The 18,033-nt window shown below is 32.9% G+C and overlaps 1 protein-coding gene and 1 non-coding gene across 3 annotated transcripts in view; both read right to left on the minus strand.

Moving 5' to 3' along the window:
* Window positions 1–759: 759 nt before the first annotated feature.
* Window positions 760–18,033, minus strand: part of KPNA4 (karyopherin subunit alpha 4) — a 52,201-nt gene continuing 34,927 nt past the window's right edge. For both annotated transcript variants that reach the window (XM_006200854.4, XM_031679549.2), the window contains 9 exons: window positions 17,470–17,639; window positions 17,320–17,364; window positions 14,025–14,156; window positions 10,842–10,970; window positions 9,264–9,368; window positions 6,280–6,351; window positions 4,938–5,100; window positions 2,463–2,557; window positions 760–1,035 (listed from right to left, as the gene is read on the minus strand). In XM_006200854.4, the coding sequence (XP_006200916.1) occupies window positions 937–1,035; window positions 2,463–2,557; window positions 4,938–5,100; window positions 6,280–6,351; window positions 9,264–9,368; window positions 10,842–10,970; window positions 14,025–14,156; window positions 17,320–17,364; window positions 17,470–17,639 (1,010 nt within the window). In that variant the 3' untranslated portion in view covers window positions 760–936. The remainder of the gene's footprint in view (window positions 1,036–2,462; window positions 2,558–4,937; window positions 5,101–6,279; window positions 6,352–9,263; window positions 9,369–10,841; window positions 10,971–14,024; window positions 14,157–17,319; window positions 17,365–17,469; window positions 17,640–18,033) is intronic.
* Window positions 10,324–10,672, minus strand: LOC116281571 (small Cajal body-specific RNA 7). The gene has a single exon (XR_004191046.2).

An 18,033-nucleotide genomic window follows, 5' to 3' on the forward strand; every position in this document is an offset into this window, starting at 1 on the left:
TGAAAGTTTTCTGACTTGAGAAGCAACTAAAAAGCCATACTAGGTAAAGTAAATAAAAACTTAAAAAACAAAACAAAACAAAACAACCCCCCAAAATAAAAAAAAACAAAAACAAAAAAAAACAAAAAACCCCACAAACACAAGGACAAAAAAAAAAAAAAAAAAAAAAAAAAAAAAAAAAAAAAAGGAAGGGGTGGGAAAAGGGAAGAGGGGAAATAGAAAACAATGGCTGCTGCTGAACTGGTCTTTGTTTTCATGTCCAGTGTACATTAACACTTATGATCTCACTTTGATGATTTACTAGGTTTGTTATCAGCCCCCTGAAGGCGAATCAAGCTTGCATGCGTTCACATACAGCACCACAAACTCTCGTACACAGTCACTCCAGGACTAGGAGTCTACTTCATGCGTGAAGAGCCCTAGGTCTGAAAGATGAACCTGGCTCTTCATCACTGAGCCAGACATTCATTCAACATTGTCCATTCACACACTGCTTCATAGCAAGGCCTGCACTCATTTTCCTTTGACTTATATGGGCATCCTATTCTCTTTTATGCTTACAAGGCTTGAAGATGACAGTACTGCACTTTCCCCTCAATTGATAAAGAGTAAGTCAATGTTCCTTCTCAGGCACTGAAGATCTGTGACCTGTAGCCCTTTTTACTTTGAACAACCTAAATAAGCTTTCATGTAAAGTTTTCATTACATTTTGCCACTCATTCTCACTCGCACCCACTCGCCATCTTGACCTCATTTGGGCATTTTCTGTGATTCCAAATGAAATCTTCACATTTTCTTTCCGGATTTAATGCAGCAGCAGATCCCATGAGCCAAGCTTGATGGATCAAACCTTTTTATATATATGTATATATATATATATATATATATATATATATATCTCAGTGCTGCATTGTACCTAACTTCCACAACATCTTTCTAAAACTGGAACCCTTCTGTTGGTACATTGGCAGATGAATTGAAACCAAATGTTCCACCTTGTATTGCCTCTGGAACAAGGCTAGGATCTTCATCAATCTAAGAGAAGAAAGAAAAAGAAAGTAATGATTAATTTTAAAGTATACACAAATAGCATTATAGTAATAGTCTCATTTTCTTTATTAAAAAATTATGAGGGACATGATGGATGCCAACATTGTCATATCACCCCTTTAGAAATTGGAAACACTTTCTAAAAGCTTTCTCTTAAGGGATGTCAAAATGAGGAGACTTAAGATAATATGCAAAATGGGTAACTTTCAAAAGAATGAAAGAGAAGTAATACACTGTAGACAGTCTTGCATCTCAGACTGAGAGGGTATTCACTATAACGCTACCACTGTTGGAGAGTAAGTATAATCTTTGGTTAATCTTTTAACAGCAATTGGAGACAAATGACGTTTGAGCTTAAAGTAGTAAAATAATAGCTCTCCTTATAGTGGAAAAATAATATTCATTCTATATATTTTATGTCTAAAGATTCTTTTTGAAGTACCACAAAATGATAAACCTATAGTGTAGTTCCTATAATAGGCATATCATCTTTATTATTCTTTTCACAATGTAACAGAGTAACCAGAAACTGCATGTTAAGGTACTAGGAAGCATTAGGCGTTGTGTAAACCTAATTATAAATTAAGACTTCTAAAAATCCAACTGTAAGACATTTGATAAAAGCTACCTTTAAAAAAGTATGCTTTTTCAGGATTTTTATTCCTGATTTATTTAACTGGTATTACATTCTAAACAGGACTTGGCTTGATCATTTGTAATAAATAATCTATAACTCTTTTCTAGTATTGTCTTTGTCAGGTTAATGTTCAAATCATGCCTGTTAACAAAATGTTTAATAACATTCCATTTTCTTTTTTGAAATATTATGAAAATCATTCAAGAAATCCACTGGTGGCTATACCTAATTACCATAATTTTCTAAGAAACAACTGCTTTATTTTTAGATTTAACTTCTCCGAAAAGGCAATACTAAAAATAATACTTTAATTTCACCTATTATATACTGACAATCTGAAAACATTTTTGTATATTATACCTTACATTATATAGTAACATATTTCATAATAATTTTTTTCATTGTATCTATTTATCTTAACATTCATTTTTAGTCAGCAATTAAGAACAACAGTGACAATATATTTAAACATGGACTAACTAATTATTGGGTCATAATGGATTCATTATAGGATATACTAGTATCCCTGTTTGCCTCATTTGTCACTGTCAAAAAATTCTTATCTTTTTTTTGCCATTAGAGCTAGTACTACTTTTTAATGCCTTGAGGGACTTCAAAATACTAAAATATTTGTTTCTGAAATAATCAATATTACTCTTATATACCTAATTCCATTCCCCAAAAGTACATATATATATGTCCTAGCTTACTATATTATTTCATCCAGATTTATGTTTATACATAAAACTAAGCAAACCATAAAATTATTAAATACATCATCTGAAGAGAAGAACTGATCAATGATCTCATAGGCCAATTTGTAGATGTCTTCATTTTCATGATTTTGAAGTTGTTCGATTTTCTCCAGTCCTGTAAGAAATTTTACAAAGTGAAACAACAGAAATATTTTAAAAATAGTGACAAAAATGTTACAATGATCTTGGGAACATATAATCCAATTTGGGGGAATCTATTTTAAAGGTAAATCTCAAGAATAAAAAGGTTTTATACACAAAGATACAGCATATTTATCTTAAAAAAATTAACCTGAGTGTCCAACTGCATATAAATGTAAGCAACGGAAATGTATCTACTCAACAGAATATGATATGTGTCAGTGTTTATATATAAAACGGCGTTGTTTGTTAAATGTTAAAAGCAAATTCGTTCTAGTTTCTAGCATCTGCCAAGTATTTCTAATGAACATGTATGAAAAAACTTTTAATACTAGTGACTAATAAATATGAATGTTAAGACACCTATTAAGTATAATGAAAAATAATCAAAATCAACTACAGTATTTCAGGGGTTTTTCCCTATAAACATTAATAAATTTATTAAATTCTAGGCAGAATATATAAACTTAACCTTTTGGTATGCAAACTGGATCCTGTTTTGCTCTATAGGAGTAATAATTAAGGCCTCTGAATTAAAGTCAAATTGCCCTTTCATAAGTGTTCCTCCTCTACCTACTCCTTAAGTGGAGGAAGTTATTTGGGCACATTTCTCACTTTACATATTCTCCTTATAGGGCCATTCCATGAAAAAATTTAACTACTACATGTAGACTGAGGACTTGTAAATCTATGGCTTCATTTCTTTTCTGAGTTTCAGAATCTTAAAATTTAAATCCGGCATGATCATTCCATGAGACACTTCACAGGTACCTAAAACTCAAACTGTCCAAAACACAATTTGTTACTTGCTTTGCCTCATTTACACTGTTTATCCTACTGTATTCTTACTGGTGATAACAACGGTTTGAAATCTGAGAGAAAAACTAAGTTCCTCTTTCCCTCAATACTCTATAATCAAATCTCAAAAACCTCAGTCTATCCATTTCTTGAATCTTGTTATCTCCCCTTTGTCTCTATTATCACTGCCTTCATTTATTGTGGCCTGACCACTATATACTTTCCTAGGTGGTTTCCCGACTCTTGTCTCTAACAGTTGCATTCCCCTCAGAGTCATGCTTCATTTAAACACATCAATGCCCTAGGTAAAATCTTCCAATAGCTGGTCATACACTATGGCAGAATCCATGGGGGAGCCTATAAGATACAGATTCCTGGTCTTCACTTCCAAATAAGCAGGCAATGCTCAAGATCCGTGTTTTTATTTTAATATATAAAAACAAAATTTTAATGATTAAAATGTTTGTATGGTAAAAGAAAAAAAAAACAAGAAAAAATTTTAACTATGCCTATTTTTAATTTTTCTAGTACTCACTTCCTAATTAGTTCCCTAACAGTTTTCCCTATTTCCCATTCCCAACTTGACATTATGCATCATATTTCTTTGTTGTTCTACTTGTCACTTTAGTAACTTTAAAAATACTTACTTCTTACTAAATATTCAAGCCTCTTAACTCTTCCACTGCATAAGCTGAAGAGACTGGTTCTCCTACCCTGTTACCTCTCCTTTCATTTACTTCTCAAATTCAGTCAGAAATATCTTTTATTTTTATGCTTATCCAGCTTGATAATATTTACATTTTGTTTCACAGTCACATTTGAGACTTCCATGTTCTGTCTACATGTTAATCCTAAGAGTTGAAAGCTAAGACCTGTTGTCTACCTTCCGAGAGGCTCTGGTACACTGCCAGATTTGGGAACCACTGTCCTGTAAGATAAAGTATCTGCTGTGCTACAAAGCTTCTAAGACTGCAAGGGCCTGGTCACTGGCTATGTCTGCAGCCTCATTTTTTGGCAGTTTCTACCTCATACTTTGTGATTCAGCACTGAACTACTTATAATTTGCTGAATGCTACTTCTCATCTCAGACATCCAATGGTGTTATCTTTGCCTGGAACACCTTTCATCCCTTTTTACTTTATTAATCTTTATTCATCTCCCAAAATCCAGATCAGGTATCACTTCCTGCATCTTCCAGGATGGATTAGGTATTTTACCTTGCTGTACAACTCTATTAGGGTAATTAGCACATTAAATCAGCTCATATTTATCTCTATGACTAGACTACATGCCTTGGGGGCAAGGACTTTGCCTTGTTTACCGGTATTTTCCCAGTACCTTATTAGCACAATGCTTGTTCAATAAATGGCAACAATTCAGTTACCTAAGCATGTGCAAGAGCTAAGCAAGACTGTACATACAGAATATAGTATTTAACTTTATTCTGTTACTTGATTATCTAAGCCACAAAAATACAAAAGAGCTATCCCAGTCAGAAAATAAAAGCAGTTATAAAAAACATCAAAATGTAGAATAACAGTTTATAATAATCTTACCTCCACATTCTTCTATAAGATTGGCTATGGTTTCTGCCTCATCTTCAGCCATTTTTAATATATTACTTAGTCCATCGAGTACTACTTGCACAACTTGTGCATCTTTTACAGTCAGCAAGTTGCAAAAAGGTGGGATAACATTTTGTTGGATTAAGTAGGCGACCTGAAGAGTAAAAATATGATATAATAAAGGGAAGTGAACTTCATCTGTGTACCCTATTATCTCACTGGAATAATTTTGACTTAAAAATCTTGAGTATGGAAATATGAACTCATCTCTCACATGTTAAGTTAGACTACATTCATCTAACCTTTTCTTTTTAATGTAGTATATTTTTCTTGAACTTAGTAAAAAAACTAAAGTAAAAATGAAGTAATCACTCTATTTCATATGAAACATTTCTTTGCCATAAGCATTCCTTCAGACAGCCTTTCCCTTTTAACATTAAGAAAGTATAAGATTAGTTAAGAGGCTGGATGATTTTTTTTTAAACTATAATTGTTCAATGTGAGAGCATATCCTAGTTCTTTGCTGTAACATTCAACACTCTCATAAAACCTGGCCACCTCTCAATTCACTATTCTATTGGTTCCATAATATTTTCAAAGTATTTTTTCTATCATTTTTCTATTTTATTAGTTATTTCCATGTATTATATTTATATTCTGCTCTGTATTCATATTTGAGTGGATTCACTGGTCAGTACCAATCTATAGCTTATCTGTGACAATTATCAGTTCCAAATTCCCCCTTTTTACCTGTCTGTGAAACATATCTGAGACCTTTAAAAGTCATTTTCTTTTGGCAGCTGGCACAGTGTTAGGCTTCATCATCCACGCAACTCTGAGAGTGCCTCTTTACATTTTATGCCCTAGGCACCTGACATTGCTCACCCTAGTTCCTAGCCCCTGCTTTTTGGCTGAGTTTAGTTCCTTGTTTGGTTTGCTACTGGACAATTTTTGCTGTTGTTTTGCTTTCTTTTTCGGTTGTTGTTGTTCATTTGTTAGGAGAATCTGTGAGGCAGTTTCATTCTGCCCTATCAACCTAAAAAGTCTTGTTTTTTTCTTAACACTGTTTAAACAAAACAAAACAAAACAACCCTGACTATAAGTACCTTGATTTTATCATGGGTTAGAAAATTCTTGTAGGCCCAGAGTTGAAAAAAGAATACTTCATATATGTGGAATATAACTAAAGGAAGTCAAGGTGACACCTTTATACATCACAGAATGCCTGTTTATCTTGTTATTGTTTTAAATTATGATTTATGAAATGTAAATCTTGGAATTATCGATATTATAATTTTATCAGTTTTGAGAAATAAGTAAGAGTTGAACTTACTTGATCTTTCCTTCCACTAATTGTTAAGTTACTTATGGCCCATGCAGCTTCTTTCTGAGTCCCAAAATCTCCCTGTAAAAGCAAAGCAAAGGATACAAATTGCAATATAGGGTAAACTGGAAAAAAACATTTTCTGAAATGATTTTTCAACTGCTTATTTCCTCAGGTTTTCTTCTAGCCTTTCTACATGCATAAAATAATTTTTACTTGTTAAGATAAGCCATTGAAACCAATTTACCCTATAGAAATGGAGCTCTCTTTTCACGAACTTCCCTGGGAAAAATTGAATTGATGTTGCTGTTCAATATCAGATTACATGAAGTCAATGATAAAATAAAATCAATCAAAAATATATGAAAAATGTACAATTTCACTTTAATCAAAGAAATGCCAAGGTAAAATAAAGTATCCTTTTAAACACATAACAAAGGTTTAAAAGTCAAAATGTCCACCATCAATGAGACTTTAATAAAGACATTACCCTCATATATTATCTTTCAAATACAAACTGAAAAAAATAAATTTAAAAATCACTTTAAAAAATTATATTCATGATTTGGTAATCTTACCTTTGAGAATTTACCAAGAAAATAATTCAGAACAAAGTTATATTATGTATCTCTCTATACAATGTCTTAGGAGCACATAATAGTCAAAAAGTAAAAGCAACTTAAATTCTCAACACCAGAGGAATAACTACTTACAGTAAATCTATTGACTAAAATAATCACCAATCTGTTCAATATTAAGATGACTAGCAATCTGAAAAAATGCTTATATTAGAAAAAAATATGTAAATAAGAAAAACAAAAATTAAAACTACAGTGGGATATGTACTCTTATTTATCAGATTGATAAAATTTACAAATATCTGTCAGTGACACTGGTAGGAGAGTAAAATGGAACAATGCTTCTAGAGGATGATGGGCAATATATAGCAAAATTTATATATATGTCTACATGTAGATCCAGTAACCCTAAATATAATCTGGCAAAAACATGGAAGAAACTTACAAACTATTCTTTAAAGTACTACTTAACAGCAAAATACTACAAATATCTCAAATGTCATAAAATAAATAATACACATAATAATATACATAAAATAATAAAATAAATACATTATAGTACATCCATACAGTGGAATACTATGTAGCTAAAAAAGGAACAAGAAAAAAAAAAAAGGGAACAAGGAAGCTCTTTGTATAGTGGTATGGGAGTGACCCCCAGGGTATATATATCCACTTAAAGCAATGCAAGAAAAAGAATATACATATATATTAGGCTATCATCTGTGTAAGGAAGGGTGGGAACAGGCACATACATAGGCATTCGCTTATATTTAAAGAAGAAACAACAGAAGAATAAACCAAAAACTAATTTTAAACCAAAAAACTAAAGTAATTCCCCCACATAAAAAACAAAAAGAAACAAACAACCTAACTGTGTATCAAGTTGGTGCCTCAACCACATACACAGGAATTATTTCAAGTGACATTATTTTTAAGTACATTATCCAAGTGACATTATTTTTAAGTATATCATTGATAGAAGACAAAAAAATCCTCATGGAAATCTCAAAAGTGGAATAGTCATGTGTAAGTGTCAACGTGGTCTTGTTATTTTGGTAGATTTTACGTTATTTCTCTCAGTATATAAAGTAAACAATTACGTTCATGTTTTTAAGATTTTCAGCATAAAAGATATATAAAATCAAAGAAGAGAAAATAAAAACACTTATTTTAAACACCCAATACTACCTAATGGCTTCCTTTCATTCATGATTTGTTCTTTATGAATTCTCACATTCACAAAATTACAATACATATATTTTTCACTTTCTTAAAAAAATACATTGTCACCTATTTTGTTCACTTAGGCCTAGATATAATGATAACCTTGTAGCAATGATCATCCTTAGTACCACAAATAAGTACCTCAAATACCATTTGCTACAAAAAGGAACCAGGAACACCCTGAAAACCAGTTAATTCCAGCTCTAGGTCAGAAAATATATAAAACATACCTGGGAATCATGTCATATCCCAAAAGTAGAAAGCTCTTAAAAACTATTAGAGTGATGTAAAAAAGACAAAGGCACCAAATTTAGTGAGTTTCCATTGTTTCATGGACAACTTGAGTGTCAGAAAGAATAACTACAATGAACTAAAACTTACAAAATACACACATAAAAATTCGTAATTTGCTAATGACACTAAAAACTTCAGCCTAGTCTCTTTTTGAGGTTGTTACGGAACCATGTCATTCTAAAAACTGAGTGATAATGAGCAAAAATCAAACAGTTACCTTGCCCTTCCTATATGAAATGTATTTTAGAGTAAAACAAAGCTAATAAGAAAAAGTTCTTTATTCTTCTTTACTGAAGAATCATGGCTAATATATAAAGAATGACAGAATTATAAAGTCACCATTTTGCAGTTCCTAGTAACATAAGGGACCCAGGTAATGATCATCAATGACTGACTAAAAATGATTACATGAAAGATGGATGAATAACTTTATAACTATCAGCTACAATAGGCTGGTAACACTTGAGCTCACTTATCAATCTTAATCACTAGATGTAGGACAAGCAGTATGTGTCTCCTCATGTGACTCATTAGTGCATTAAGCATTCTTACCTAAAGACTGAACCTGATCTACCAGTTTATAGGAAAGTAGCCTCTACTACCAGTTTGTAGGAAACACGGAGGAAGATAGTTACTTTCTCTTTCATGAACAGATCAGTGTTCAGAAAAAACCCTTATGCTGTGATTGTGACATTTTAAATTGTCTCTTTCCCAAACTTAATGAAAGCATGAGATGATATGGTATATGATTAAATAGCACACTCGATGTTTGATCTTGGATAATTCATTTGTTTGTACCACAGTTTCTTAATCTGTCAAATGGGACTAATTCTTAATCTCACAGAGTTACAGTATTATCCTTTTACTCAGATAAACACAAGATATTGTTCTTACCTTATCCAAGAGGTGTATTATCATTGGTACAAGATTGGCATCAATTACTGCCTGAACCTGCTGCTGATTTCCTGCGGTGATGTTAGAGAGGAACCACACTGCTTCCTGCAGAACAAGACCCCTTCAATATTCCTCATTAAAAAATAAAATCTGCATCTGAACTAAGAAAAAATACATTCACTATAATGTCCAAATTATTTTATTATGGAATGAGTTCCATAATAAAAAGCTTAAGAATCTGAACTCCCCTATCCCCTTTCCATATTTTTTTGGACAAACTGCTAATGGCCCTAGTCTAAGTCATAATGAACTAATAACAAATTCTCGAAAGCAATGTTCCCAAACACTTATACTCAAAAGAAGCTTGGTTGAACAAATACTAAGGAACTAATGAGCTATAATACAAATACAAATCCTAAAACAACTGTGAACGAGATTCAGCATCCTTCTCACATGATGTGCTTTATTCGCTATTCTATTCTGATCAAGAGTCCTAGCCAAAGCAGATAAATCTCTCAATTTTCCGTGATAATGGAGACACGAAAAATGAAACAATGGATTGTTTTAGGATACTTATTTGTAATAGTCGTTCATTGCACTGTTTCTCTCCAGAGGTAAAGCAGAATCGGATGTTTGATTGCTTTACTGGTCTACATTTTTTTTAAACCCCCCCTTTTGGTGGGGGGGGGCGTTTGTTTATTTAATGGAGGTACTGGGGACTGAACCCAGAACCTCATGCATGCTAAGCACGCACTGTACCATTGAGCTATACCCTCCCCTTTGGTCTACCTTAACGATCTTTTCATGTTACCCTTTATATCACAACAGTGCTACTTTTACCAAGATGATTACAAGTTTTTTTTTAAACCAGTTTCATAGATAATAAATAAATGCACACTGAAATCACAAAATGAAATAAGACAAAATATCTACCTATGTGGGATATTACTATAATTTACCAAACTTAATAAATTTTTAAACATATGAATTTACTAACAGGAAACATTTTGTTTTAAAAAACTAGTAAAGAAGTTTTACTCCTAGTGTGCAGCAGGCTCTTCTGGATCAGATCACAGGACCATATTTAATGAACCTGTTAGAGATTTTAGGGTGCTAGGCTACTCAGGTGAGCTGTTCTTGGGTTATAATCATCGGCAATGTTGTAATCAACAACCCATGTATTTCTACAACAGCCTCAGATGCACTCCAATATCAGCATCACCAGTCAGTGCCCCCTTTCCATAGCCTCCACACACACACACACACACACACACACACACACACACACTCTCTCTCTTTCTGTTAAGTAGCTTTAAGGATTAAATTTTTACTAATTACTTAACTTACATATTAAAAATTTCCAATCATACAATATTCAACACCCAGTTATCTCTATTTCATCATTTCCAAGAGAGCCAAATTTGCACTGGTTTGTTTTATATACAGAAAATCATGTACTAATTCATGTTATAAAGTGTAAAATATTCTATCTTCTCTTAATTTTTTCCCCAAATCCCTAATTTTACACATAAAAACTGCTACTTTATATACTATTAAATAGTATTTAAAAGTACTTACTTTATTAATTTTCTCTTTGGGATGTGTCAGAAGTGCAGGGAAGTGTGAAAGAGCATCACAATTCAAAACTACCTGTGTTTGCTCATCAGTTCCAGTAACAATGTTGCCCACAGCTCGAAGTGCTGCCGTCTGAAACATAAAAAGATTAAATGAGATGTTGTTCTATGTGAAATATTCCTTATTACCACAGGGGTATGTTAGGCAGGTTATGAAAGATACATTCATTCATTCATTCATGCCAACCTATCCTTTTTGAGCAAGCTGTGTCCGACGCTGATTTAGAACAGAGGAGTGAATAGGACAAACACAAATTCTAGCTCTTAAAGAGCTTCCATTACTGTAGGAGGAGACAGCTAATAAACAAACAAGAAGGATAATTTTAGATAGTAATTATGGCCATAAAGAAAATATGATAGTACCAGTTTTTGTGTGAACATGTGTTTCCAATTCTCTTGGGGAGATACCTGGGAGTATCATATGACTTGCTGGGTCATATGACAACTCTATGAGTAACTTTTCCAGGTACTGTCAAACTTCCCAAGAGACTGCACCATTTTACATTTCCACCAGCAGAGTCTGAGGAGTCTACTTTCTCTATATCCTTGCCAACACCTGTTACTGTCTTTTTGATCGCAGCCATCATGGTGGGTATGAAGTGGTACTTCACCATGGCTTTGACCTGCATTTCCTTAATGACTAATGATGCTGAACATCAACTCATGTGCTACTGACCATCTGTATGTTTTCTTTGGAGAATGCTATTCAAATCTTTCAAACCATTTTTAAATTGGGTTGTCATTTTCTGTTGTTGTTGTTAAGTTGTAAGAGTTCTTTACGTATTTTGGATAGAAATTTCTTTTCAGATGTATGATTTGCAATTATTCTCTTCCATTCTGTAGGTTGTCTTTTCACTTTCTCGACGGTTTCCTTAGAAGTTTTTAATTTTGGTTAAGTCCTATTATCTTTTTTCTTGGTTGCTTGTGGTGTCATATCTAAGAAACTACTGTCTAATCCAACGTCATGTTTTCGTCAAAGAAAAAAGGTTTATACTTTTAGCTCTTATATTTAGGTGTTTGACTCATTTTGAGTTAATTTTTTAAATATGGTGTGAAGTAGGGATCCAACTTCATTCTTTTACATATGGATATACAGTATTCTTGAGCCATTTGTTGAAAAGACTATTCTTTGCTCATTGAATTTTCTTAGCACCCCTGGTGAAAATCAACTGACCATAAGTAAATGAGTTTATTTCGGGGCCCTTGATTCTATTTCATTGATCTATATGTCTATCCTTATGCCAGTATCACAAAGTCTTGTTTCCTAGCTTTGCAGTCAAGTTTTGAAATAATAAGTCCTCAAACTTGGTTCTTTTTCAGGACTGTTTTGGCTATTAGCTTGTAAGTTTCTGCAAAAAAGACACCTGGGATTTTAATAGCAATTGCATTTAACCTATAGATGAATTTGGGGAGCACTGCCATCCTAATAACACTAAGTCTTCCAATCCACAAATATGGATGTCTTTCCACTTATTTAAGATTTTTTAATTTCTTTCAAAAATATTTTGTAGTGACTCAGCTTCTTTAACAAATAAATAGGGGGAAGAAAAAAAGGAGAAGAAAGTTACAGAGTAGCAGAAACCTGAAGACAGTTACCAAATGCAATGTGTTGACCTTGTTTGGGTACTGATTTAGTCAAACTGAAAAAAATATGAAGCAATCAGTAAAATTTGGATACTGAAAGGATTTTAACATTAATATTTTTTAAAGTGCTCTAATGGTATTGTGGTCATGTTAAAAATATCTTTATTTTTTGGAGATGCAAGCCGGATGAAATTATATGATATCTGGGATTTGTGTCAAAATAATATGGAGGGGAAGAAAAGAAACAGAGAAAACCTACACGGTTCACTATACTATTCTTTCTGTGTTCCTAAATTATGGCATGAAAGTTGAAAAAAATGTTTTAAATCTCTATTAGTTATCAGGCAAAGTACAGAACATTAACTTTCCTTGAGAGCTGGCTAAATAAAAGTCCAAGCTCTATTTTCTCAATGAAGCCCAGAAATAAAACTGACGATGCATTCTGGAAAAAAACAAAAACAAAATACAAACCAAAAACCTATAGCAAGACATAAGTACCACATTCAAGAAATGCAAACTTAATGATAAGACTCTGGTAGGAATGTTTTAAATAAGCCACAAATGCCTCCAAATGACAAATTATTCTATTAATCAATTCCTTCTGAATTTAAAGTGCTTTAAGTTTTAAGGCAGTGGGTTTCCATTCTGACAGTATATGAATATAACCTAAAGAGCTTTTGAAAGCCCAGGTTCCCAGAAAATACCCCAGATATACTGAAACAGAATTTCTAGGAATTATACAAGAGAAATGAACTAGATTTTTAAATTTAAGCTTCACATAGTTGACTTCAATGTCCAGCCAGGTTGATAAATAGTGAATCAGGTTAACAGCTTTTCTTGCGCTATTACTGTATTTTACAGGCTTTCAGTCATTATAATATTAAAGCTATTTACCTCAGAAGGGTAGGGAGAGCTTTCAGCAACTCCCTTTGCCACTGTAGTTTGACAGTTACTGCTTATAATATTTGTGTAAACTTTTCACCTTCTCTTTTCTGGCTCTTTTTAGATGAAGGTTCTTTGAGATATTTATGTGGAAGGATTTTAAAATAATAAAAGAATAAAAATTAAAGAAAAATATTTCAAACAAATGAAAGGAAATAATTTGGGAAGCCACTAAGCACCATATTTCAGTACAAAGCCTTTATTGTAGTGCAGTGGAGCTATGCATTAACTAAACTTGCCAGGTGCAGTGGAGGAGAGTAAAAAAGGACAGCTGGGGAGGAGTATAAGAGTGGAATATCAATACTTACTTCAGATGCTACCCAAGGTGTTATATGAATTACCCTGGTCTACATTAGAAATCGGTACTTTACAAAGAAGTAAACTTTTTTTGGGGTGGGGGGGAGTAGTTTGTGTTGAACTGTAGTAATCTTACCTCATTTTCTCCATCTTCAAAATGAGGATATAGTAACTCACTCTTTTTATCATAGATTTGTTGTTATTAGTTTAAAAATATACTTTAAGCTACTGAAATTGTCCATGTTTGAATGTCATAAACAAATAGTGGTAAGAAAAACTTACATTTTTATAAATAAAAACTCACCTGAACTTTAACTTCCTGGTGGCTGAGCAGAGGAACCAAATGAGGGACTATTCCAGAGTCTATTACCATCTGTATCTGTTCATTGCCAGCATCAGTAAGGTAAGACAGGGCCCAAACTGTATCTACCAATATCTAATGAATAAAATAAAAATTCAGATAGCCTCTGAACATTTTCTCAAAAATTCTTAACCATATGAACTAATTTATGATTGTTACACTACCTTCTTTCTTCTCTTCTCTATCACCTAAATTCATTAGAATCTTAATCTTCTCTAGTATAACTAAACATCACCATCTGTGAGTCTGTATCAAGTACGTGCATCTTTTAGTCATATTTAGGATATTCAGGTTAATAATGATCCTGATCACAGACTGGTATTTAGTCTTAACTCACAAAGATACAAACACACTACACAGCACATAAAATAGGAGAAAAAGACATTCTCTTCCTCAACTGTGCAGACTAAGGGATAACAGGTCAAAGGACACTGTGGTAAACGTATGTAGTTGGAAAGAGTATATGTATCCAGCATATGCAGTGGTTCAAAACATCTGGGCTAGGTGAATATATTCAAAGTGTTCTCACATCAGTACCATGTTGTTATGTCTAAAGCCAATACTCCTGTATTAGGATTATAGTATTTTCATCTTTTCTAACCAGTGTGCTTTGTCTTATAAAAGAGGCAACTTCCCAAATAGCAGCAGTCTCCTACAGCTGCAGATGAAAACAATGAAAGCAATCATAGGTCAACCAGTGAGATATATAATCAAAAAGAAGAAAGAAAAGAAGGAAAGAAAGAAAACAAGGAAGGAGAGAAAGAGGCAAGGAGGAAGGGAAGGAAGGAACGAAGAAAGACAACAGATAATTTATACCAGCTGCCAAAACTACTTAAAAAAAAAGAAGCCCCTGTAGTTAACTTCTAATTCGATCATATTTTGAAGTATAGCAGGCCACTGCGTTTCATCTCTCTTTGTATGTTAAGTCCTAATTAGAAGTTATGCAAAAGTATGACAAACAACTGTTAAATTGCTAAATAATAGAATTATTGACAGAGACACAAGAATAATAATTGTGCCTGACTCTTTACTTCCAAAGCTCTTCTAGGATACAGACTCTGTGTCAAAAGACAAGCCAAAAAAGTCTGAAACCTTTTAAATCTTTTTCTGGCGGGGGGGGGGCAGGAATACTTAGGTTTATTTATTTATTTAATGGAGGTACTGGGGATTGAACCCACGACCTCGTTCATGCTAGGCACGGACACTACCACTGAGCTGTACCCTCCCACCAAAACCTTTTAAATTCTTAACCAACATTAGGTTTAATAGGACCAAGAAGCTTCTAAAAGAAGAAAACAGCAGTTTGCCCTTTTTCCTTTCAGAAATTCAAGAAAGCGCTATGGGTATTTTTAACGTAAAAAGAAGACACAAAGTTAAAGAATTCACACATATAAAGTGGTATCAAAATATGTGAGACAACTAAATTTCAACTTACAAAAGTAACTATTTTTTTCTTTCTGGAGTACCAACATATGCCAAAATTTGTTGTTACAGGCAAAAAATTTCAAGTTACCTGTGCATAACTGCATGTAAAATTCAAATACATTTTTAGACTAAATATGCCATTAATATGCTCACATCAGAATCACTTCTTTATCAGCAAAGTTAATAGGCTATGATAAATTTATTAATTACAACTATAGTGTAATTTCAACGTTTCACTTATGGTTTGTTTGAAGCAGTTTTGTTTTACTTTGTTAGCCTGATTTAAGAACTTGTGTTTAAGTATTTATCAAAATAGGTTTTGTGTTTAGTAAATATTATTATTTAGTAAACATGTGACTATAAAAGAAAAATGCAAACTGGCTTGAGAAATTCAAGATATATTAAGAGCAAGAAAAATGGAGTTACAATCTCAAATGTACTGAGGTATACAAGTAGAAAAAACACAATACATCTCTGAATAAGGTCAACCAAGATGTCTAGTTTTCCAGTAGAGTTATAAGCTTTGAAATTAATCTTTCTTGAAAATATTTTAAAAATAAAATATTAACACTTCTAATTTAATTGAAGGATTTGGCTATAAGAAGCCAAAACTAAAAATTGCTTACGTGTGTGTGTGTGTGTGTGTGTGTGTGTGTGTGTGTGTGTGTGTGTGTGTGTGTGTGTGTGTGTGTGTGTGTGTGTGTGTGTGTGTGTGTGTGTGTGTGTGTGTGTGTGTGTGTGTGTTTAAAGATCCTAGACTATCTGGGGCTACAAAAAATATCTCTAGAGCAAAGATCACGTTCATCTAATGAAGTCTGTATATTATCCCATTGCTTGATGTAGTATAATTCTAACTTTAATTTCTTCCGTATGCCTTAGAGAGATCCCGGCGAAAGGTATTAACCCTATAAATTGTAAAGAAATGAAGGAGCTTGTCAAAAATTGATTATACCAAACTGTTTTTTAAAGAACCACACAAGGTTCTGACTGTTGCTATGCATTTTATCCAAATGATTTCCTTACCTATTACATTCCCAGCTCTTCTAACACACTGAAAGCTAGACTGACTTTGTAAACACGGTAGTTTTCCACCTCATTCATACTTCCTGTGTTGCTTTTTCCTTTGCTATCAGTATTAGTAAGAATGAGCAGAATGTATTTATTATATTTAAAATCTAGTCTGCACTGACTTTTTTTTCCCTTGTTTGGAAACTCAAGAATTATATCTATACCAAGTAAAGCCGCTACCAAAGTCACTATAAATGAAGAAGTAGAATAAAAATGAAATTACTGATGAATTACTGAAATTACTGAAATGAAACTAATGTTCATGGTCTGGTGTGTGTATATGAATACAAACCCATGCACAAAAGTACAAATACTTCTCTTTAGCATCTTTCATAAAAATACCACTAAGTGTATGTGTTCTCTCATTGATCAGGCTGTCAAAATGAGCTTTCACAAAAAGCTCATGAACAATCAAAGATATAATCTTAGTGAGAGAGATCACTTACTGGCAACTTTAAGAACTTCTAATGTGAGTTTTTAGAACACTAATACATACATTTATGCACACATGTCATTGCTGAAACCACAATAACAGGTTTGATTTCTTTACTGAAATTGCGTTTTGTGATATGGGTAAACACAGAGTAAATATAAAAATACCAAACTATTACAGCTCCTGAAATAGAAAAAATCTGATCGAGTACATTGACACGATGTCCAACATAACATTTTCTCCCCTATGTCACAAGTGCAAGCCCTAGATACATATACACATAAATATATATGATGGGAAGCATTTACTCACATTTACGTCTGTGTGATGAATTAAAACACAAAGAGCTGGAAGAATCTGAAGAGAGAACCATACAGATTTTTAAATATACATAGATTAAAAACATACACATAAAGATATCTACTTTAGTTTAAAAAACAAAATAAAAAAATGCTTGTTTACCTCCTGAATGGTCTCCATTGGGGGTGGTGGGTCTTTGTGGCGACATAAGTTGACCATAACCCAAGTAACATTTCTTAAGAATGTTATAGGAATAGATGGACTTATGAAGGAGAGTAAAGGTTTCACAACTCCAAGACTTATGACATAATCTCTACATTGTGGCCCATCACCTGTAGGAGTAGGATTTATTAATTCAATAAAATATGTTGACAATAAGCAATTTAGAAAACATAAAGGACTTGGTTCAATATGCTGCTTCCTGTATTTAACCAGACACACTGTTCAGTTTTATATAAAAGTTTTAAACAATAAATTAGTTCACATTTTAGGTCTCTGAGTTACGAGAAGCAATATAAGGTACTAAGAATTTTTTTTTGCACATTATTCACATATCCAGGTTTATAAGCTGTTCACTTGTAAAATGTTCTTATGCCATCTAAATGCTAGAAGCTTAAGGCTTCTTTAGTGTACTTTGTGAGCAGAGAATTGTTGCTTTTTATCTTCTCTCTCAATGGTATTCTTCAGTTTAAGAAACTTTCACATAATAAAAGACATACTGAAATA

This window comes from Vicugna pacos, chromosome 1 (assembly GCF_048564905.1).
Source record: "Vicugna pacos chromosome 1, VicPac4, whole genome shotgun sequence".
NCBI lineage: Eukaryota > Metazoa > Chordata > Mammalia > Artiodactyla > Camelidae > Vicugna > Vicugna pacos.